At 23.3% G+C, this 27,413-nt stretch overlaps 1 protein-coding gene across 1 annotated transcript in view; it reads right to left on the bottom strand.

Moving 5' to 3' along the window:
- The window catches only part of LOC129607678 (interferon regulatory factor 2-binding protein 2-B), a 36,285-nt gene extending 22,827 nt beyond the window's left edge, over positions 1–13,458 (bottom strand). The window contains exon 1 of the mRNA XM_055518830.1: positions 12,056–13,458. Within this exon, the coding sequence (XP_055374805.1) occupies positions 12,056–12,863 (808 nt within the window). The 5' untranslated portion in view covers positions 12,864–13,458. The remainder of the gene's footprint in view (positions 1–12,055) is intronic.
- Between the last annotated feature and the right edge of the window lie 13,955 nt (positions 13,459–27,413).

Consider the following 27,413-nt stretch of genomic DNA (forward strand, 5'->3'; position numbering starts at 1 on the left):
TTGTATGTATGTATGTATGTACTTAAAAAAATTGTTTCATCGTTGTTTGAGGTTGTTGAGGATGAACAATATTTTATTTTGAAATTGTAATTATTATTTATTAAAAATTTATTTAAAATGTAATTTAAACATTTGAATATAAGTAAAATTTTTATTTTTGTAGTGATTAAGGGTTAAAACAAAAATATTTTCATTTCAAATCGTAATACAAGTATTCGAACTTGCATATAAATAATATTATAGGTACTTAGTCGTATTATCATACTATATAAACTGAGATATAATCAAAAATTAAAGAACTAAACAAAACGCTTGGTTAATTTAAGTGGTTGACTGATTTTGGTATTTTTATTGGTACTTTATCGTATAAAATGTAAGTATGATCAGTATAACATTTTGCTTGGTGCTCTTTTTATAAGGTATATTGGATATCATTATAATTTTGTTCTTTTTTATAATAATTTTTATTCTCATGTGAACCTTCAAAATAATAAGCAGACTTATTTTTTGACATAATACATTTATATTTATAATTCTATATAATATTATATATGTATGTATGCATGCAAAACACACAAACACATTTTGTCCGGTATTACGGTTCACTTAATTTCATTTATAAATACATATCGTAAGTATTTTAAATAATTTATTAAAAAGATCAAATTCTTGTGTACCTACGTGCAGAAGGCAAAAAATTATTGCATGTCATTAATAATATACATATATTAATAATTATTAAGGGGAAAAAAGTTAACATCTTTGTCATTTAAAAAAAAAAAACAAGTAGAAGCTTTGGAAAATAAATGAGTGAATTTGTCAGTTTTAAAAATTTTGCTTTTCAAAGAAATAATGACAAAAATTCACGTGTAATGTTCCATATGTATATGGTGGCTAAATTAGAATGGCTAATATAATTTTGTAAAATAAATTGAAAGCAAAATATTTACTTATATTTAATAAAGAAATTTTTCAATCAATATTTCAAATACTTATACCTATGAGCTAACAATTTGACATATTAAATTAAAAACAGACTACATACCAAGTACATATATGTACATATATCATAGTACAAAAATTGTCAAAATTTATAACTAATTATCATTATTCGTTGGGCATAAACTAGATACGATTTTACAAATTGTGTCAATTTTAAAGTAAATTACTTATTTATAAATATAAAATCGAACCCAAAAATGTTTAATTATAAAAATAAGATTGAGATAAGTAAGCATCAACCATAACCGAGTTAATAATTATTTTGTTACTGATAAAAACCATAAGATCAGTAGAGAACTCATTCCTACATATACTTATCAACCCTTATAAGTCCAGAAAATGAGAAAATATTAATATTGATGGGTCAATTCATTTGATAATCGAAATGCGTACATATATGCATACATATATAAAATTTTATATAATATGTATTTAAGTAATTTAAGCATTTATAGGAATTTTTATTGAATTTCTTGATAATTTCTGATTAATAAATTTATTGTGAATTGATTAATTTAGTTCAACTTATACTGAAACAATAACAGAAATATTTTTGTATCAATATACATACATATGTTATGAGTATGTATGTTTATGTATAGAATGACAAAATATTGATAATAATTATCAAATTTTTTTGTCAAGAGATAGAAAATTATAAATGATAAGTAGAGAAATAAAAAATTTACTTAAGTACTACTATTTTTTTTTACTGAAATATCAATTATAATAGTTAATAGCTACATAATAGGTACATATTGTACATACTTACATACATAAGTATGTATGTATATATTTTTCTTATCATAACAATGATAATTTTTAATCAATTCAATAATTACGTTTTTCATTTTCTTTTATTTTTGAAAATAAGCTAATCTTGTTGTTGTTTTCTTTTAAAAAACAATTGATAAGATAATTTTTTTCAAATATTTGATTAAAAATAATTGTACATAAGTATAGATATAAATAAATATATATCATACATACATACATTATATACTTATGAATAATAAATTTATAGAACGTCATTTTAAATTTAAATTTGAGATAGGGTTAAAAATACATAATTATTGCATCTATGTGTACACTTTTGTAATATCAATTGATTTCTATGATATGCCTGGAAATTTTGATATCGGTATCAAAACTTTTGTGAGTAAAATTCATTATAAATATATAGATAGATATATACATATTTATATAAAATAATTTTATTATTTAATATTTGATAATTTATTATTGTATAAGTTGATAACAAACGTTGAACATACACATGTATAAAAATATGTATAACTATAAATGTACTTAGATTCATTAAATATGGACTATATGTATTAGAGTATAGATTGATATGATTACAAAGTTATAGGTTATATTTGATAACAAACAATATAAGATAAGATAATAATGAGCTCATTTTAATAAAATTGTTTCAATTATTATTATTGAATTTAATATGCACTTAGTATAAAATGTAAATTTAAAAATTTAAAAAGTAAATTAATTACTTAGATTAAATATTACATTGTAAATTTTTGATAAGTATTAAGTACTATCACTATAAAAATATAGATTGTAAATAGAGAGAGAATTCAAATTTATTAATTCGTTCAATTAATTTACAAATAGAGTTGCGACGGGAACCCTTTTTTTCTTTAAGAATAACCATTGTGTAATTATAGTTTATAGCAATATAAAGGAAACAATTTTTGTAATTAAAACTTAATACTCACTAGCGCCGCTCAAAAAAGAAAATAGTTTGTTTTGTAATTACAAAAATTGCCTTTTGTATACATATGTAGGTAGGTATATCACTATAAATAATATACACAATGGAATAACTAGTAAATATTTCAATAATTAAATACAATTTATGATTTCTTTGTAAAAAATATCCAATCATTTCGAAATTATTAGGAATAAATGTAATAATAAATAAAATTTTACTTCATAATTATTCCATCACACTGTAAAAAATTATATAAAATCAGTAAGTCAAATTATTTTTTGTGATTAATCACCCAGATTTTTATTTGCTAATAGAGTACAAATTTTTGTTTCGCTATTTTTCTATTAGTTTAAATTTCCAGTAAATTGCACAAATTTCTAAACCTTGTCACTTTATACTGCAATGACATAATTTAATATTGGCAACACTTTTCTCTGATGACTATTGTGTGCAAACAAATGTACTTACATACATAAATAATTATGAAAAGGAAAGTATATTCTCTTAAAATTTACACTTTAAGAGTTGAAGAATTATTTTTTTCTTTATTTTAATACAATTAGAATAATTACAGAACAAAAATGTACTTAACCTAAAATAACCTATAAGAGAAGAATTGACAAGAGAGTAATTAAATACATAGTTAAATACAATTTTTCTATGCATGTTATTAATAAATTATGCGTGAATGTAAATATATTATTCTTATACATGTACTCAAGCCGTTATATAATATATACCTAATTAATTACTTTATAATATCTGTTATACTCTTACATACATGCATATATACATCGACATTAAATGAGAAACTAATTAGCTAAATATTGAAATCCTATAAATCAACAGTAAAAAAAAAATGTTAAAAACATTTTCTCATCGAAATTTGTATAAAAATTCTTAATATTTTTCTATTTATTTAAAATTATACACATAAAATACATACATACATACATACGTAAGGTACACAATATTATAAAATATAATGTAGAAAATGTGCGGTAATTTTTTGATTTTATGAAAATATCAACGTTTTATAACAAAAAGTAAATAAATAACGAAAATGAGGGAGAAAAAAAAAATAAATGGTAGCAAAATAATCACAAGAAAAAAATGTAAAAAAATAAATATTTTTTTTCTATTTTATAAATTGCGCGAAATTTTTTGTTTTCATTTAAAAAACTTAAATACAAACATAAATACTCAAATACAATTAGATTCCAACCAAATATACATTCATGTGCACATATCTATGTATTAGATATAACTGTCTATAATTCTATATATGTACATGTATGTATGGTCTTGTATATATTAATAAAATACTATAAAATTATTTATTCTATATCCCCCTATTAGAAATTCGGTTCCTCCCTCTTGTTGTTGTTATTATTATTATTATGATAACTGAATTTAATTTTATTTTGATTTTTTGTACTTATATTTGCAAATCTTGATAGCCTTGAGCTTTATAAATAGTAATAATAACAATAATAATAATAAAATGTACTAGAGTAACTTCTATTTAAATAGATATTATTATACTAGCATAATATTCATATACTAGCATACATAGATATAATTATATAACATTTGTATATGATTGCCGTACATATTTATGTAAGTATTAATGTACATATCTAATATGATATCATATACGAAAACTAGTCAATTTTAAATTTTATCATTTTTGCTTCTAGCCAACAATGTGATATACAAATGTAACATATCCATACATACATATGTATAACTATGAATAAATTTTTTATTTTTTAAAATAAATTTTATAATTTATACAAAGTAGATTTTAAATTTTTTAACAATGTAGTAGTATCAACTAATTTAAAAGTACTGTAATAACTTTGAAACTGCGAACTTGTTTTGTGAATAAATTGTATACTATAAAATATATGTACGTATGAATTGAAGTAGTTAAATATTAAATATAAAGTGTAAATATACATAGTTAATTAATTTTTAAATAAATTTCAAAATATTATTAAATTTTAGGTTTAACTACAGTACAAACATTTTTTTATTACCTTTAATAATGTTCAATTGCCATTAATAGTATAAAGCGCGATAAAGCAGCTATAATTTCTAATTTGTTAAAATTATTTAATTTTTTCTTTAATATTAAATTTAAAGAAACATTAAATAATTTGTTTATGCATTTGAAATAGAAATATTTCTATAAATTCTACATAAATTTATTATTCTAAATATTTATTATGGATAATTTTGTGGGATTGAACAAAATCGTTATTATATTCAAGAATTCAACAGAAGGTAAAAAAAATATTGTAGTTACTATAATTGTAATTAATTATACTTAATATTTATATTTTACAACTTGGATTATAAAAACTTCGATGTTTCACTGTATATTTTCTTATCTAAATACAAAAGTTTATAACCTTCATATAAACATTACATACATATATGTACATGTACATACATATGTTAGGATAAATAACACAAAAAAATATACATACTTGATGCATATACATATGTATATGCTCCATTATTTGTACCAAAATTCTTTTTATAAAAGATGAAAACATTATGTAAATTGTGAAATAAGTATACAATCAATATACGTATCTCTTAAAATAAAAGACTTAATATATAGGCACTTATATATTATATTCTATACCACATATGCTTGTCGGTATATACGTTTATCCTATGTGGGCATAGATAAATTATAAAGTAAAAAAAAACACTTATGTATACTATTGTGAATCACATGTGTCGAATATACATACTTATATGCGATTATTTTGCTTTACAATCATTTGTTTTTTTTTTTTTTTCATTTTTTATCATTTTTCCTCGATATCTACATACATACATATGTATATATTATGCACAATATGTTGATGATTCTTCTCTTTCACACTGCTACCAATCAGAATAAATTACTTGTAGTAAACTCAATTATATATCACATAAGATATAAATAAATTATATGTATATAACATGTATGTATGTCAGTGTATATCATTATTATTATAATTTTTTTATTTATTTTTAATGTTATAATGTCGTGTCTGACTTTAAAAAAAAAAAAAACAGTCATAAACAAAAAGCAAAAAATCAATAGTGTAGAGTAGAGTAGACGCGAAAGAATCATAAAAAGAATATAATTATAAATAGAAAAAAAATTAAATAAAAACAATAACAATTCATACATACATAAATACTTACATATATAAAATTATAATATTTTTTTTTTTATAACATGAAAAAGAGAGAAAAAAAAAATAAAACCAGCCACCGCAATCTAAAAACGTACAAAAATACAAATTAATAATTGTAAGGAGATCACAACAGCACATTAAGAAGAGTGTAGCGACTGGTAGAATACAATACACTTAAGTAGAGGAACATAAGCTAAAGTATATTTTATGACGTGTCTATTAATAATTATACTTATGTATATTAATAAAAAATTCATTTGTGTATGCTTGTATGAATGCTTTGTACATAGTATTTATATAGAATTTTATATTTAATGAAAAATAATAATAATAATTTTAAATACAAAATAATAAAATAACGCGAGAATTACCTACTATAAGAAAAGAAAAAAGGAATACAAAAAATAAACGCTGCGCGAATATGAGGTTAACGTTTTCATTTTCATTTAACATTAAAAAAAAAAAAATTATTCTTACTCTTCTTTACTTTTTGGTTCACAAATAAACATATGTACATATGCATGTGCTTGTTTGTAGGTATGTATACATTATTGTATGAAATTACTACAAACATGTGTTAAAATATAATTTTTACTTATATTTAATATTAAAAAATTTATTTATAAAATAAAATATTAATTCTATTTTTATGCTATACGTACAACAGTATAACGCAAGTAAAACAAAATACCTATGATTCTATACTTTAAATACACATGTATGTATGTACTTACTATATAAAATTTAAAATGCCTGAAAAATTGCTTATAATAAAATAACTAATAAGGAATTGAAGAATAAATTATTGTGTAACTGATTAGATAAATTTACTAATTACAATCTTTATTTTAATTAATAAAAATTACTTAAATTATTTATACAAATACCCCATTAAAAATATTATAATAAGGAAACAATTTGTTGTGATTTGAATGAGTAATTAGTATTGATTACTAGTTTCTTACGAGTACATAATATTGATTATTGCATTTAATTTTAAACATTAATTGTTTAACTCGAATGTGATGCACCTACACAAGAAATTGTATTTTTTTCTAAATCTTTCCCAATTTTGTTAAGCAAAATCGATAGCAAATAGCAAAGTATACATACATACATATATATAGTTAATAGTCAAAAATTGTAAATAAAAACAGACATTGTAAATAATTCAACAATTCTTATTTTCTATATAGTAGACTAGCAAAAATTTTAACATTCTTTGAATGTTTTCTATACCTTCATTGAAAATTATTTACTTTCGACAATCAATGTGCCTTAGTAAAGTTTTTCTTCTCTTAAAATTACACGAAATAATTACAATTACAATGTACTGAAAGTAGCCCTAGGTAGAATTGGAAAATCATATTATAGATACCATCATATTAATTGTAATTACCCCACAATTTTTAATAATTTTTGAATATAAAATTAACATTACTTTATTTTACAATGACTTGTTAAGGATATATGTACACATAAGCATTAAATAACTACTACTCCCATATCTAATGCCCATACCAATCTTATAAATTTTTGAAATTTTTTAAAAATAGTTTTTTCATCAAACACAATATTTTAAAAGCGGATTTGTCTCACTTTTTAAAATGCTTACAGATCACATATAGTTTTTTTTCTAAGTTTCATTAATTTCTCTTATGATATTCGTTCCTGTGTACAGCTGCATATATATATATATATATATATGTAAAACTTGGTAACTGGCAACTTTTTCTTCAAAGTACGAAAAAAAAAAAAAAACTTTCTTATCGAATTTTATTTTTACTATCATACTTACATATTTTAAATTTTTTTTTATTAAACATAGGACTGACTGGTTTGTAACAAAAAATATAAAAAAATAAGAAAGCAGTAACCAAGTATCTGTTTTTTTTTTCTTTTCTTGCCATTGAAAAATGTGTCTATACTTATGTTACTTTTGTATATGTGTATGTACTTAAAATGAAAATAATGCAGAAAAAGAAAAATAATCAGAAAAACTTCATTCAAAACATAACGGTATTTTATTTCTGTTATTATAATGGTTATATAAAAAATTTTATAAAAAATAAAAAGCAATAAAAATAAAAACACAAATTATAATAATAACGAAATACGAAACAAATCAAACTTTGGTTTGTTGACCTTTCTTTTTTAAAGAGGTTACGCTATCTAAACAAGAAACAAACAAAAAAATAAACTGCAAAAAAAAAACAAAAACCATTCTTGTCTACATATTATTATGAAAATGTTTCCTATACCTGAAATACAGGTACGAAAGTAATACGAAAAAAAAAACACACAAACAAAAAACTTCATGGTAAAAAGTTAAAATACAAAAAAAAAGCATAGAAAATTGGATGCTGCGGCTAATGATAATATGAGAGAGTTGTGTCGTCGTGTTGTGTTGTGAATATTGTGATTATTGTTGTTGCAAAAGTAATTTACAATAAAACAAATGAAAAAAAAAATGAAAAATTTTATAACGTGTAATCAAGTTTTATAACTTTACAATTACAACACAACAGTAACAACAACAACAATATCATGTGTTCGACATCAATGTAGAAAAATGATTTTGTTGTAGTATAACAAGATTAACAACAAGAAAGAAGTGACTGTGATGGTAAGTAAAGGGAAAATGAAAATATTTTATCTTTCTTATTTTTATGTTTTGATTTTTTTTTTGTGTTTTTAACTCTTAGCAGCAAAAAAACAAAACTTGTTTTTTTAAAAAGAAGAAATAGAAAATTAGTTGTTTAACAGGTTGGTAGGTATGTTGTTACATTATCATGTTATATAGCATAAAGCATACCCATAGCGCAATAAAATAACCTCAAACAACTTACTGTCATTGATTGTATAAATTTGTTAATTGTACCTACATATTTTTACGAAAAGACATAATATATCAAGAACTTAATTATAAATATGGATACGTGCTTTTATTTAAATTTTTGTCTCTTAATAAGTTCCAAAAAATAAAACAACATCCGGGGATAGTATAATCAAAAATAACAAAGGATTGTAAAAAATTTTGTACCTATCTAATAAAGTATACAGCCCTTTCATGAAATCCGTTGGCGAGCCTGAAATTCGAAAAATTACGAATATCATTGAGTATTGTCAGTTCCGAAGTATTAAAATTCTACTGCGAACTAATAGAGTAATTTTAAATAAATGAAATATAATGTTGCAATTGCTTTTATTAATAATCTCTACTTGCGAAATTTGTGATCATTCAAAATGTGTATGTTGTATCAATGTTTGTAATTTATAGGATTCTTCTAAAGAAATTCGTACATTTTTAAAAAATATATGTACATACGAATAGGAATTTGATGTAAATTACACGAAATAACAAAATTATTGTATATCAAAAGAAAACACTTTTGAAACACATCCAATTAAAATAATCCCAAATCCTGATGATCATCATCATTCAAATTTGTATCATTTAAATCTGTATTACAAATACTCGAAGAATTAATAAAAATTTTCCGAGGGGAAAATTTTCAAGCATACAGAACAGAGTTTTACTTATTTAAAATAAAAAAATAATATAAAAGTTTCTCTTTACATTTGTTATATATGTATATGTATATAAATTATAACAATTCGATAACAGAAACTGGGCTTAATATTAACATAATTACCTTAAAAACTATTTAGAAAAACAAAAAATTTAATAAATTTTTTTTACATTGATTTTCAAACACAACTATGCAGTGTGACTGCATTAAAATTTCAGAAAAAAAAAAAACAAGAATAAAACTGGATTATTAAGATGAGAAAAAAAAAAGTTATACGAGAAAAGAGAGAGGAATAATAAAAATAACAAAAAACGAAAAGAATTACCTGTTACTTACTTGTCTAACCCGTTTTCCATTTTTATCTTATTTTTTTTTGTCCAACTCTAATGATTATTAATGAAACTATGTATGCAAGTATACTTATTAACTGAAATGACTTTTAATGGTAGGCACCTCTTCATTTTTACTGACTCTAACTGGTTTTATTTATTTTCATTTTTGTTTTTTTTTTTTTCTGTGTAAAGTTGAGTGAAAATTACAATAGGTACTTATGTAAGCACAAGTTGTTATGCATTTTTTTTGAATAAATAACTCTTGATACATGATACATGCCTTGATTTATAATATGTAGGTATAATATGTATGTAGTTTTAAAAGAAATACACAATTATTGGTAGATAGGTGCATTTATGGTCAGATGACGAACTCAAATAAAAACCACATTTTTGTTACAAAAAAATATTTTAGTTTGAAAAAAAAAATTTAGTAAGAACTTAAAAATTTTTGGAAAACTTTGGTAGCTTTTAATTTTTCATTTTATGAATGTTAGTTTGAAATGGGTTAATACACATGTATAAATATAATAATATTATATTAAATTGTATATAACATAAATGAGAGTATCTTCTCTGCATAAAGTAAATTTCATGTAATTTACAAATTTTGAGTTTTTGATTCACAATGGTGTGAAGTTAATTGTTAAATCGTACCTTCTATTTAAAACTTATTTGCATGCTTGGATTTCTTTTTTTTTGTCAATTTACATATTTACTTTTTAATTATAAAATTTATATTCTTATTGTTTTGTGTTCAATTCTAATAATTACTTACATAGAGCTAGCTTTTTAAATCGTCAATTGAATTTATGTTAACTAAGTACTTGGTATTCATTTTTAGTAAATAAAAGTAAAATATAAAAATATTTTGCAATTTCTCATTAGCTAAATGTTAAAGATGCCCTAGTAATTTATTCTAGTTTATATGTTCAAATATTTCTTCCCAATTTAATTCTATTTTCTGAATCCGTTGTACCAGAACAATTCAAATATATTAATCGGGAATATATTTGAATTGCCCTGGTACCAAATTTAAATTAAAAAATTTACGTGCTAAGAGTAGCTTCGTAAAAAAAAAATTTAAATTCTATAATTATAGAACCAAAATAAAGAAAAAAATAAAATTAAAATATCAACCAAGTTAAAAATATTAGACAACATTTAAGTAAGTAAATATTTATTTATTTATATGTTTTCGAAAATTAGAGCAAAAGCTCTTTTTTTTTTAAATTTAATTTTATTTTTACCCTATACGTATACAGTTGAAGGTTAAATTGTGTAATTATGAGCTTGACAGTAAACTATTTATTTATCAATAACAATATTAAAAAAAAAACTTAATACACATTTATAATTGAAATTTATTCAAATAATAAAAAAACAAATATACACTCACTTAGTTACCTCTTGTTTATTAATAATTTTATTTAATAAAATTTCCTCTCCCATCCTCCCCCCAAAAATTTTTATACCTTAATTCAATCGTAACAATTCACAGTAGTCTTTATAAACTACCATACATAAATATCTATTTTTTTTTTATTTTTTGGTTTTTTTTTATGTCTACGTTATTGAAGCTTAACTTTACGCCTTAGTTACGTCATTGACAGTGTGTTGTCTGTTTGTGAAAGGTAGTGATAATAATAAGTGTATAAAAAAAATTTAAGAATGTTTTTATTTTCCCGTTTATAAGCAATTGAAAAAGTTCGTTGACATTAACGTGTTACTTTTTCAATATTAGCTTGGGATATTGTCAATGTTTCATAAGTGAATTTAAGGGAAAAATTGATTTATTTAATTAATAAAAGCCTAAGTAGCTATCTATTTTTAATTAAATTGAATAAAATTTTAAATATTTTATTTAAATTCTTTATATAGATTTTATTTTGTATTTTTTTTTTAATTTTATACCTTAAACTAATTTTCATTTATTACATTTTTTTTATTTGCAAAATTTTTTGCAATCAGGAATTTTTAGAACCAATATGACAAAAATGTCAAAAATATTTTTTGTTTTTAAGCTCATACGCAAATCAACTCATACTAATTGTAAGAACCTATTATGATAATGAATATTTTATATAAAATGTATATAAATTTAATTATTACTCTTAATTAAAATAAATTTATATAATAAAAAATTTTTGAATGATTTTTGATAATGCAAATATCAAAAATTAAAATTTAAAGCAAAAACAAAAAAACGAAATGGAAGAAAAAAACGTTGTTAAGAAATTTTTCACAACTTACCGCCACCCTTAAATGTTGATGCATCAAATGATGGTGCTCTCACTGGATGTTTGTCCTTAAAACTAGGTTGCCTTTCTGGTACAAACGGTACCGCAGGTAGAGATTCACCGCGCGTTAACGGTGGACGACCGACACCGCCAACACCACCGACTGGTGTTTCTTCAGTTGCTGAACGTTTTAAACCGACCGATGTTGGACCACCATCAGTTGTATGATCATCATCATCTGGTGGTGGTCTTTTTAAATTAACTGATAATGCAACTGCTGATGGTCCACCAACAACACCACCTGGACCACCTGGTTGACCACCATGTACAGCAGCAGCAGCAGCTGATGCTATTTGCCTTGTTGACATTGGTATATTATGATGTGGTGTCATATGTGATATTCTGACTGGTCTTACTGTTGCTTCATGTGGTTCCATTTTTGGTGTAAAATCCATTAATGTTGGACCTTGTGGCCCACCGATACGATGTGTTGTATATGTTTGATGATGTGATGTTGTACCAGTTGGTGCACCTAATGCAGCAGCACTAACAACACGATGACTTTGTTGTGCAGCAACAGCAGCAGCAGCTGCAGCAACTTGTTGTTGCTGTTGTATATCACCATTTTCATGTGAACGTTTTGCAGCTTGATGTAAACGTTTCTGTTGTCTTGCTTGTTCTAAAACTAATTCAATACGATCAGGTCCTTCATAATTAACACATCCACGGCATACAGCCTCTGAAAATTCATTTAACATTGCCCATGGCATGCGAGGTAAGTCGCATAAATAACAATGTTGCCGTCGTGTCTGTAAAGACATTTTGACAAAACGGCCAGCACTTGTATCACGATCAATTTTGGCGGCTTTTTTTTTTGGTTATATTTTTTTAAAATACAAAAAAATAATTTTTTTTTTTATATTAAAAAAAAAATTAATTATTGAAAATTAATTTTTTTTTTCTTATTCTTCTTTCAGTTAAAATTTTTATTTTAAAATTTGAATATATTTTTTTTGTTGTTAATTTTGTTTTCCACAAAAAAAAAATTTTTTTTAATTTTTTAAGTTTTTTTAATGTAAAAATGAAAATATTTTTTAAAATTCATTTCACCGCTTTTTAATAAGAAATAAGAATTATTGGGGTACATTAAAAAAAAATTTCAACTTTAACAGTTTTACTTGGGGTATTTTGAATTTTTTATTTTCTGGTAAAAATTAATTTTGCCTTAATTTATGCAGCACATTCGCAATGGTGTAACTACAATAGATCTTTAGTTTTAAATATTTTTATATTTTTCCTTAATTTTTTTTTAATTTGAGTTATAAATTTTAATTTTTTTTTCGATCCTTAAAAATTAATGAAAATTTGTGCGCTTACATTACAAAAATTTGCCGATGTAATTTTTTTTTCACTTTATTAAACCACAAAAATGATTAAATCATTTTTAGCTACAAAAAAAATTTCACTAGAAATTTATTTTTTTTTTTAAATTAATTTTTTCACTTTTTTTTATTATTAAAAAAATTGAAAAAAAAATTTCATACATTTAGGAAATATTTCAAATATTTTTGAAAAATAAGTTTTTCAAATAATTTTTTTATTGCAAACTTTCAATTTTTTAAAACATTTTTTTGATTATTAAAAATTATTTATTCATTTTTTTATTGCTTTTTATTTTCTTTAATAAATAAAACCATTACATTTTTATTATTTTAAATTTTCCAATAGAAAAAAAAATTTTTTTCTTTGAAAATGTTAAAGTTATCCGCTTTTATAAATTCACAATTTCACAAAAAGAACATTCGCACTTGACTACATCGAAACGAAAATTTGGACTCGGATTTCACACTGCTCCACTACATTTACATTAATAGACTCTATACCAAAATTCTACAGATATAAAGATATATATATATATATAGTTACGTACATGTGTATATATAAATGTTTCTTTTTATTTTTATACATTCATGCATATGTAGTATAAATCCATCACTTTTTATTTTTAAAATATTATATTTTATTTCCATTTCAACCACGCCATAATAAAAAAGAAAATTTTTTTTCTTGTTTCGTTTCGTGCTACCAACTAACACTACTTCAGGAAAACACATTTAAAAAGTCTGAAAAAAAAAGTTTATCGCACAAATACTTAGTTACTTTTGGCTTTTTTTGTCACAAACTATATATTGTGAATTTTAGGAACATGTTAAACTATGTATACACATATTGTGAATTAATAAAATATTAATTAATGCATATGTATAGTATTATATATTAAGTACCAAATAAATACGCAACCAAACTATAAGTTATTTCATATTATAAAAATTTTCTATAGCTATACTGTTATACACAGTTAAAAACGAGATATAATTTTGCTATACTGTTTTTTCAAAAATAAAATATGTAAATTTATGAGAGGGGAAACAAGAGAAAAGGAAAAGAAGAATACGAAAGTTATGTCAAAAAATATATATACATATATGTGCCTAATATGCATAAGTAAACATATATGTATGTATATTTGTTATACGCTAAATTGTGTGTGTTTTCTGTAGATAAAATGGAAAATTGATAAATATTTTATTAGATTGAAGAAGAAAAAAAAACATTGGAAAAAATGCACAAACACACATGAATATTGTAATTTATTGGTTTTTTTTTTGTTCTCTAATACAATATGCATACATAAGTATTTATAAATTATTTCATTTTTATAAATGACAATTCCTTGCATATGTATTATGAATTTAAAGCATTTTTTTTAATTTTATACAAATTACAAAAACAAAAATGCAGCGATTGTCACTGCCAGCAACGTAGCGGCGTACAAACAATTAGGAAAATATCTATACTTATAATTTTAAATAATATGCATATGAATGTGAATGCATGTATATATATAAATGAGCACATACACATTCGCAATTCCATTTTATAATCGGATCTATACCAGAATTCTATCAATAGATATAACACTATTCTATACTTATGCGTATATTTATAATGATAAGAAAATTATATGTATACCTAAAACATAACTATGTATGTATGAGTTCGTATGTATGTATATATATTATTTTCTCTACACTATATTGTGTATAAAACCATGCCAAGAAAAAATTCAAAGAATACAGAAAAAAGCAAAACAATAATGCAAAGAAAAATTGCTGTATCGTGACTACAATTTTTTTGCTTTGTTTTTTCTTTTGTTTATTTTTTTGCTTATTTAATGTAGTTGTTTTTGCTTGTTTTTGCTTGCTGTAAAGATGAAAACGATGATTTCAAAAGGCATTTAACTGTTCATTTTTTTTTTACTTTTCATATTGATTACGTTGCCAGATATACTTTATTTTTATTATGCCATACATGTATTTTGTTTTTTATAGCTATGAACGTACTTATGTTTATAACTTATAAAAGCGAATGAGAAAAATTGAAAAAAAAAAATGAGTTGTAAATTAATCGAAGCTTCGGTAAAGAGAGAGAGACGAACAAAAACACATATGTATAATATAATAATAAAAGCAAATAGAAAAAAATAATATGCTGCTGTGAAGGAACAAGAAAGCACGTTTGTTTTAAAATAAACCATCAAGGAAAAAGCAAAAAAAAAAAATCAGGTTTTCTTGGTTATGTGTGATTTAATAATAATAATATTATTATACACTTGTATATGAATAGAACACTGTATATACTTTAAATATAATTTATTATTTTTTTTCTGAATGCTGTGTTGAGTTCTTATGCTTTTGGAAAGTGAAGTAAGAAAAAACCTGATATTGTTTTATTTAACTAGACACACACACACATTGAAATATTTTTTTTATAGATTTCACATGGATTTACACATATTGTATGCATATTAATAGATACTATAAATATATGTTGTTACATTATACATATATATCGACAAGTAACGTGAATAAATTCAATTGCAAACATACAAACACACAATTAGATTAGTGAGAATGTTGGATAGTAGAAATGGAGCCCACAGAATGCGCATATTTGTGTGTGTGAATATGATAAATTTATATTTATTATCAATTTTTTGTATAGAAGATAATGATGTGTGAGTGTAAGCTAGTACAGTATAAAATTTTTGTTTTTATAAAATCCCTGTTCTTTTGTTTCCATTAAAGAATATTACTCATATGTATGCATACAAACATTCATAAAAATTATATGACTATTTGGAAATGAATAGCACATGAATAGAAGCAAATGTGTTCCGAAACCGAACATACAAATTTGTATAAACGGGGCTGAATACTTATTATGTCTGGATGTATGTATGGTGGTACAAAGTAAAACTCTCATGATATACAAAATGTTTAGAATTTATCGTTTGTTATACTATAGGTACATACCTTTATGCATAAACTTGTTCGATATAATAATTCACTCATAATTCTATGTTTGCTAAGCATATAGATACATACCTACTTATAACTCTTATAAACTAAGTATAATGTATAGTCAAATTTTACATACACACACGTAGTTGCAGTAGAAACAAAATAAATTAGATGTTTTTTGTATTTTTTTTTTTGTTTTTATAATTTACTTATTTTTATCCAACCGGTAATCGGTATTTTTTTTTCATTCTAAATATTTCGCTATGGGATGTATAAAATGTGTACTTGGTATACATTATACGTATGTATGTACGTATATGCGTGTGTTTATCACAAATTACATCTATGACTGTGAAATATTCAATTTGTACCAGTACTCATTTGTACGTAGGAAAATATTTTTAAAAAATTAAATTTTAAATTAAAACGCCGATATATGCATGTCAAAAGTTTAGGTATAATATTCTTATGTGTGTACATGCAAATGTATGTACATATGCATTTATATATAAGCAAAAAGAATTGTTATATTAAAATCTTAGAGGGAGGAATAGGGAGAGGTTTGTTAGGGGAACTGTGTTTTTAACTTATTATTATAATTATTTTATAATATGTAATAACTAATGTAAACTTATTATATGTTACACTCGGTACATTATATATGCATGACGATATGGTGATAGGAATTTGGCATTACAAAATATACATATGTATATACGTAAATATATATGTACATTTGTGCAAAATAATTACATATATACATATGTATGTACATATTTTGCATTTGGTATGTACATACATATGCTTACATTATTAATAATACTGATTTTTTTTGTATAACGCTTTGAAATTTTTTACATATTTGAATGCTCATACAATGACTACATTCACTCATTCATACATGCATAACTGCATACATATGGATGAGTGATGGATATATGTATGTATTTCTGGAAATGAAATATTTGTATGTATATACATATGTATGTATAAGAATTTGTAAGTACAATACATATATAACAAAATCTTGTACTATACAATACATATAACAAAATCTTGTAAGTACAATATTTGTGATTTTGTTACAATTTTACTTTTATTTTAAGTAAATATTTAATTATTAGACATGCATATACAAATGTGTGGCTTGCCTAAAAATATGTAAATATTGCTAAAGTTGTAAGTTGACTTGTTCCGAATTTTAAAATTGCACTCGTCCAATTTTTTTGTAAAAACTTTATTTTAGATCGAAACAAACTTGTTTAAATATACGTACTCTTCGCTCTTTCATGTATCTATATAAGAAAAAGAAATTTTTATTTAGTTGGGTGACGTCATTTTTCAAAATTGATAAATTGGCATGATGTCTCATGGATTTAATATGTAAGCATAAGACAACGGAAACATTTTTTTAAGTACGTTGTTGACATTTTGTATAATTTACATGAATAGGTGATTTAGCACGTTATAGACTGTAATGCAATTTATGACAAGACACTACAAACAAAAATTATTGGTCTCGCCGGACACCGATGATTATTTTAATATAAGCATTTGTATGAACATTTGGAGTAAATGCGTATTCTTTTTGATATTCCACTGGTCTACTAGAGAGTAAATAATTCTTTAAGTGTTTCCAATGCGTTAAGATTTGTTTGTATTTCAGAATTATCATAGTTAACGTTATTCTGTATGTACACAATTTATACATATTATTAACTACAACCATATTTATTATTTTATGTTCTTAAATTATATCTTAAAAAATATTTTAAAATTATTATTATGAAATGAAATATGTACATATATATGTAATACAGTACTATTTATGTCCTGTGTTAATTTTATACTATTTATGCATTGTGTTAAAGAAACAATATATTCTTAAATAAAATATTTTATAATATACTAAAATTATTCATTTGAAAATGCAATAAGAAAGAGTTCATATAAAATAAAAAAAAAAAAATTATTAATATTGTTCTCATAAAATTCGATTCAATATTTAGAATTAAGGATTATGAACCTTCCAATATATAGGGCTTGCATATTGTATACTGTATTATTAATTTGTAGGTATACATCGTATAACTGTACATTTAATGTGTACATTAAAATTTTCGGATTTTTTGTAAAATCCAGATTATATAATGTATATTAAATTCAATTAATAATTAGAAATAAATACTTTTATATAATAAGTAGTATAACAATAATAATAATAAAATAATTAATCAAAATTTATTTTAACTTTTCTCATATATATTAAAATATACTCAAAATTCTAGCTATGAAAAATAAAATCTATTGTATTTTAAATGGGTATGGTTGTGTGTATATTTGTATGCATGGAAGAAAAGTACCAACAGTATATATGATATATATTATGTATGAGTGGTTATATTATTACGTTATGATAAAGAGCTTTTAATCTGTTAACATTGGACCTGTTTTGAGATACAATATATAAAAATACGATTCATACATAGATATATATACATACATGTATATACACTAGTTCATATCTACATACTCATATACATATTATGTGCATATAAAGATTGTAAATGATATTTTGACTATATCGTTGTATTATTGTGAGTACTTGCATATTATATTCTTTACACAAAAAAATTGCACATACATGCATATGTATACGTTATGTATATTTAAAACTGGGACCTCAATTCAGAATTGATTCCTTGTACCATTTAAGAAAAAAAAAGTATATATATATATTGCATATATGTATATATATCGTATATATATGCAATATAAAATGAGTAAAGGTATATATACAATAATTTTCAAATCACATGTACTTACATATATAATAGAATATACATATAATCATGCATGCAGATAGAATATAGGTATAGGAGTATATAGAATTGATAAATATAAATATTTAAAATATGTATATATAATATATAGGTATAATTTACGTTCTTATAAGAGTGTATACGATATAAAGCTTTTTAAGAGGCGCATGCATAGTGTTAACAATTTTTATTTTTTTGGATAAATTTTTTTTCAGAATAAAATTGAATATAGTGTGTATACTAAATTTTTTTTAATACGTGATAATACAATTTATATATATATATATATATGTATATGTGTTATACATATTGTAAAAATATTATGTTATATATAAATCATATATAAATTGAGTTCAATGAATAAAACTTATAAAAATAATTGGAATTTTAGCACATCACTTTAATAATATTTATGTATATTCTTATGTACGGGGATAATATCCTTTTGAAAACAAAATAAATAGTGTATACATACAAAATATATATAGTTATAATTCTGTATATATATACGTATATTATACATACTTTGCATAAAATTTGTATTAAATTTTTTTTTAATTTTATTTAAAATATATTTTAATCCAAGTATATAATATTGTCATATTATATAAATACATTATTTACTATAATCCTAGCCTCTTTTTTATGGACTTTTTACATTTTACATTTAGATACTATATATTAATATTTATGTAAACATAATTATATATACATACATGCAGACAATAAAATTTATTCTTCATTGCCAGCTTGTTAATTTTATATGTACATATGTATGTATATGTATGAGTCGTATTTAGGAAAATGAAAATGCAGAAAAAACAAATTTTGAGGACATTGGTCTAATATATACAGAATATTTGTGTATATGTATATACATACAATAGCAATAATTTAGTAGAAATTATTGTATTAGGAAAATATTTAGAAGAAAAAAAAATATTACCTTTTTTTTTGTCATGTACTTCGTTTGTTATAATTTTATTTCCAGGACTATTAATAATAATGTCAAGAGCATTATTGTAAATACAGTCGTATTTAACCATTATTTATGAATATTATAAAATATTATGAATGTCTACATAATGTATAAGTAAATAATATTATTATATAATATGTATATTAATAAATACATATAAAAAAATATAGAAAATATAATAATAATATGAAATTAATTTAATATACAACTTATTATACACTTTTTATCGTAAAAAAATTAAATTTTGTTATACGAAAAAAAAAAATCCTTAAAAATTATTAATCATAATAATATTTTAATTAATTAATTAATATATTTCATATAATTAATTTTAATTATGATAATTTATTAAAAATAAATTGTTTCTAATTGATTTTTTTTTATTATTTCTCTTATATAACAAGCAATAATTTATAATAACATTTAATTTTACACAATTATTGGAGATTAAACACACAATAATTATTAGGACTCATTCTGTGTATCGAATCACTTGAAGATAATGATAATTATCGTAAAATGTTCGATATTATTATTGTAAACACTAACAAATTCATAAAAATGGTTCGTGTCAATAATAATGTCTTTGAACATCCCATATAGTGACACTAATAAATGTCAATATATCGTAGTGATTTGATATCTAAAATGAGCTTGAATAATATTTTGAATTATAGCGGGAAATAATAAATTTAGCAGGAAAAGGTCTACTATTAATGTTTAATATTAAAAGTAAATTAATGTTTAATATAAAAAGTATTAAAAATAATTGAAAAAAAAAATTAGGAAATTCTTTGAACACATTTTCTTCCCAATCTATAAGAAAAATTCGGGGTTTTTAAGCAAATTTCTTCAAATTAATATGTTTGTATAACAGTTTGTGCTCAAATTTTATTACGAATATACGGTATCACTTATATAATTGATGTTATTATATAGAAATGCCGTGTTTCATTTTACACACTTTAGAAAATATATTTTAAAAAAAAATATGTATATTTTTATATTTTATTGATTTTATGTGTGTAAATCTAAATTTATATCTTCAAAAATATTAAAAATAAACAAGAAAAGAAATGCTTTTATTCCAAATATATGAGCACATTCTTTCTTAATAAAATATTTACAATCGACATTTCATATTATGTACATAAGTATATGATACATGTAGGTATATGAATTTTCATTTTATATGCGTATATTTTATATATTTTGAACGTATTTTTAGAGATAAACAATTTTTATTTAAACTAAAAAAGAAAATTTTTCGTTTTCCTCTTATATACTTATATACATATAATATAAGCACGTATACATAATTTATGCATGTATGTATATATGTACAATAATTTTTAGTATCTAAATTTAGTGATTTTTTATATTATGCAGGAAAATATTTCCTTTTATGTCTTCTTTATAAATTTGAATGTATTTGTGATTGGTTTTTTGTTCTTTTATTCTTTTCTTATAAAATTTTCTTTTTTTTTCGTTTTTGTAAATAAAATTACATTATATTCATTTTAATATAAAAGAAAAAAATCACATTATTTACAAACAAAAAAAAATTTTAAATGGAATTTTCCAAAAAATTTTCCTTTTTTTTGTTTTTTCTGAATTTTTTTCATTATGTTTTGATAATTTAATAACTATGTGAATACATTCAATATAATAAAATAAAAATTAATAAAAGAATTATGTATGAGATTATTATTTGTTTAATATACATACATACAAACATAAGTAAACCTACATATAATTTAATTTAAAATAAAATTTTTAAATATTTAAATTGAAAAATGGACGATTTTAAATTAATATTAAATTAACTAAAATTAGGTCTATTCTATGGCCTCCAAGATACTTTATTCAGCGAAATTTGAATTTGTAGATAAATTTTCTGGCTATAAATATAAAATTTATATAATGTACGTACTCGTATATGTATTTTTGTATCTCCAAACATGAAGTATAATAATCATAATTTCCATTAATATGTAGAATATTGTAAATTTTCGCCTAAAAACATATATGTATTTATTAATTAAATGTAGTTTAAATATTTTTGAACTAAAATTGCAAATACATACCTTAAAATGAAAGTAACCACGGCTCTCTCTTATTTAGTTCGTCTCTTTCTATAGCATGTACATTTTAAATTTTTCTCATTTATTTCGCTCGGGTTGTATCGGGTTGTATGATCTTGCATTACAAAGCCCGCCGGTAATAATGATATAACGGGGGGACATAATTACTGTTCTGAATATAACCGTTCTCGTCTAAAAAGATAAAATGTTCAAGGGAATTTGAATAAAATTATCGATTCGTATGATTTATGCTTCTTTGTACAAATAATTGTTTGATCAAACGACTATGATATACATATATTTATATAAATAATACAGTATATTATGATATTTATGATATATATAATGATATATATCATATATATAGTATTATGATATGTATATATATTGATATATATCATATACCAATGATATATATATTGATATATATCATATATCAATGATATATGTATATTGATATCATGTGATATATATTGATATCATGTGATATATATTGATATTTATCATATATATATCAGATATATATATCATATATCAAACGATTATGATATATATTGATATATATTAATTAGAACAAACTCTAATGCACTTTCTCTCGAATTTTCTTTATTTCTCCATTATACTCGTACTTGCGCTAATGTAGTACTATATAGATGCACCACAGAGGTATAAATAATGGCCTTATTAATGTTTGATAGCAAATTATTTTTACTCTTTTACTAATATTTTTATTGTAAAACAAAGTGTCCTTTGCTGTTATTAAAACCTTTTGGGCGTTCGATACAATATATTTTATGTGATCTGTAAATTGTGATGAAGTTGGACACGAAGATGTGTAACTGTTTTTTTTTAGCGATTATAGACAGAAGTTGTGCTGCTATGGCGAATTCTTTCTAATTCTTTCTAATATTACTGTCGGTTTTATCAACCGTATTTCGAAAACATATAGTTTCCTTGTCTTCATTTTCTTTAAAATCTTCGTTGACGGAATATATAATAATGTCGCCAGCAAATGCCAAAGTGTAACTAAATTTATAGATTAACAATAAGTGTTTCTTGTAAATTTTATAATATTCAATTTAATTAACTGAATTTTTCCAAAATGTTTGCAAGTATATTAAAAATTTTTAGTTTTCTTCCTTACTTTTCAATTTGCATATTTTATAAAATGTTATAATAATATATTTAACCCTTATATTTGTATAACGAAAAACAACTTAATTATTAATGTGTTTCTTACCCTTAATTATAAGAAATGCTTGCCAAACAAAATTTTTCTTAATCTCACTTAGCATAAAAATGATTTATTTATTACTGTTAAGTTTATGTATATATTAAGTGCTAAATCGTTAAATTATATTGTATATACGATTAAATATTATCAATTATGAGAAATAATTATTTACAGTCTGTTTAATCTTATTTTGCACGTATATAAAACATAAAATATTAAAATGTTCTTAAATTGGAAAATAACAAAGGTTTTGGGCTTTTTTTTGAATATTTTATGAGTTTTTATTCTCAATCAAGCAAATATTATGTGTATACATAATCATATGCTTGTACATATATTATCTAGTAAATTTCATTCTACCTGGCAATTTACCTATGTAATTAATATTGATTAAACAGTTTGTGTATAGACTTTGACTTTATTGTGCTATAGTACACTCTTTTATTTAAATATTTTTATAAATTTTGCATGTCAAATTTGGTATATCATTAAATAATTTGTGTTAGAGAGTGTATTATGTGCACAATTGAATTGATTTTGAAGATATTATTGAGAAAGAGTTAAGGATTTTTACAATTTAATTTGATATTCATGCTTTGTGAAAAATATTATCATCACCGTTTATCTCCTACCCGCTACCACATTTTTCTACTCCCATATACGAGCATAAGGGCAGGTCTATCAACTTTCCACTTATTATGCAGAGGAGTATCTCATTCTAAGAGCTTCGTTTGCATATTATTTTCCGTCCTTCTGAGGGTACGACCGATTCATTTCCATTTTCTCTTCTTTAATTGAAGAGACTATCGGTTCTTGTCGTCTCAAACATCAGAGCTCTCAGTTCTTAAATATTCTTGGCCAGAATATCCTACATATAAATCTTAGGCATTTGTTTATGAAGACTTGCATTTTGTTTGTATATACAGTTTTTCTTAATTAGCTAAATCTCACATCGTTATAAGAGCGTCGATTTGTATTTTTGTTTCTCTATAGCCAAATAGCATTGTCTCCAGGCCGGCCAGAGTCTTCCAAACGCCATTCTGGCGAGTTAAATATCATACGTCTCTTTCAGCACCCCCATTCATAATAATTATACTCTTATCTGTTGATTTTTGTTAATTAAAGTCTCGCATATTCGTCAACATATTTTTAACACAAAGAAGTGTATTTCTGTTGATAGCTCAATGTGCCGTGCAAGAGTACGTCACATTATGTACATATTGATTTGGAGAGCTTACCAAGATGTCGGTAAGGTCAATTATATTCGTTTTTGTCTCATATGTATAATTGAAATAGCGTTTTGTATATTTTTTTATTTTGTCAAATTCATTTTCCTTCCGACCGTATACATACACATGCATATGTATAAGAAATAAGAGAAAATATAAAGAAGAATGAAAAGATTTTCACTTAATTTCCATATCACATGTTTCAAAGCCATTAGTCAACATTTAACTTTTAACTTTTCGTGTAGTATATACAATCTCTATGCAATCTCTAGATATACGAGTATATAACACTCATTTAATATACTATTTTTATATTTTCTATTATTATTGTTATTTTTATTACTATTATTTATTTTTTTATTGTACCTGTGACACCATATACTTGTTTTTTAAATGCCACATTACAACTACGTAGTATATGTATATATATACAATTAATTTATTATTTGCATTACGAGATTAAAGTACAATGGAACTTATGTTATACAATCGTACTATACATGTACATATGTTGTTGTATATGTGTGCATAGTGGAAAGACATAATAAATGTAAATTTGAAATATTTATATATAAGAATGAAAAGACGGCAGCACTTTATTGTTACTACTTTTTTTTTAATCTATTTAAAATATGTCAAAACAATAGAAAAATACAAATAAAGAAAGGGAATTAAGGAAACGTTTTTCTTTGACTAATATATCCTTACCTTCATTTTTCTTATTTTTTATTTTTTTTTTGGTGTGGTTTGTCCTTAATTTTATTTTTATTTTGTTTAAGGTTTTTTGCATATAACTGCATTTTTTCTGTATATATTCTGTTTGTTTCACTTTTTTACAAATTGCATAAGTATAATTATTTTGTATAAAGTGACCATAATGACCATTATAATGAAAATTAGAGAGAACAGCCTTAACAAAATTTTTCAGCTTTAATCAGCTAGTAACATTGAAATAATTTTAATATTACCACATTGAGTCACTGTTGCCATAAAGGCTAAAGGTTGAACCGTTCTCATTTGGGTGATGGGTGATGGTGAGTATAGGGGTAACGAAATTTTTGGTGGATGATGCCTTCTGTGGCCTGACAGTGTGTACCATTCCTGGTTGTTATTATAAATAGATTGTTATTTGACAGTGGTTGAGTCTACATAACTTCAGCCAAAAAAGTTTACTGACGTCATAAAACCCGTCGCTTCCATTTGACTTCCACGTCATGGTGAGTACAGGAGCAATAAAATTACGAGTACTTGTGAATGATCCCCTTCCGTGGAGAGCCCGTGTCTACCATTAAGAGCAAACTTTGAAGCTTGAGCGCAATCGAATTCTTGTTTCAGGGTCAAGCATGCGAAGTTTTTCATACTATTTTACTTAAGGAAGTTTTTCACATAGTTGCAGTCGAAAGTCAAAATCCGGTTCGTTCTATTATTTGAAATTTTTCTACTCCAAATTGTCAAACTGGCCAAACATCATCGACGCAAACTGAGTAAATTTGAATTGTGTAACTATTCTGCTCTGGCAGGCAGAAGGTACAGATATGGTTTGGGCAGGATTTTCTCACTTTTATGAACCTTATATATAATTTTTTGAAAATATTTTCATATATTTATTCGCGAGCAGAACAGTAAAGGAATAAGTGGGGTATTAGATGGCTTTAGTAAGTTAAACAATTAAGCACAAGATTTAATGGCACGACAATTTTAATAACATAGGGGACAATGTACTAGTGAGCAGTAACAAACCTACCTTTAGTTAACAGTAACAGTTTGTGTCTAGTGGACAAGTTGATAGTATAGGAAGGTAATGTTATATTATCAAAAACTGAGCCTCAGTGAGTATATCGACGTTGTCACAGTATTTAACTAAGCCTTCTGCTGTAACGATGTCAAAAACGGACATAGCGTACGCTTACGATGATGACACCCCTTTTGGCATGTTTCACTTCAATTCGACGTATTCATTTTTCGATCAATTTCAACTAAGACCAAAGCATTTTAATTAAACTCACACATAAAATAAGAACAGAGAAAGGTCACCCTAATTAAATCTCATTTTGCAAAATAATATTTCTACGGCGTATATCCAACAATTTGATAATTTAAATTTTTTTCTTTTATTTTGGTTTTATTTCGTTTTGTAACATATGTGCTAAGTAACATGCGACAAAATATATGTTTCCTTCCTGTTTCAAGCAAAAAAAAAACAATGAAATAAAAAATAGTTGATGTCTTTGGACGTAATAATGCACATTTACTTGGTTCAATTGCATTTTATACAATATACATATAGGTATAATTTGGGTACAATATTTTGCACATATATAAATTAAAGTACATACTTAATAACATTTTATAAAATTGTAAGATTATTAATATCTTTACATTTTAATCTTTTAAATTACCTTCTTCCTATATGCTTTCATTTTTGTTTTTCGTTCTGAATTTTTAAGAATTTTAAATTAAGGTCTCATATCCTTGCGTTTTTTTTTTGTTTAAATATAGTTTACATTATAGTAAAAAAATAGGGTTCTTAAGAACCATGTGCCTGTTATATCTACATTATGTGTACAAATTTGAATTTTCTAAATATATTGCACACAATATCATTGTGGAAACTATACACAGTTTTGATTGATTATGTAAAAAAATGCAATGTTTTATG

Source organism: Condylostylus longicornis, unplaced genomic scaffold (genome assembly GCF_029603195.1).
Source record: "Condylostylus longicornis isolate FDR11 unplaced genomic scaffold, ASM2960319v2 ptg000028l, whole genome shotgun sequence".
Taxonomy (NCBI): Eukaryota; Metazoa; Arthropoda; class Insecta; order Diptera; family Dolichopodidae; genus Condylostylus; species Condylostylus longicornis.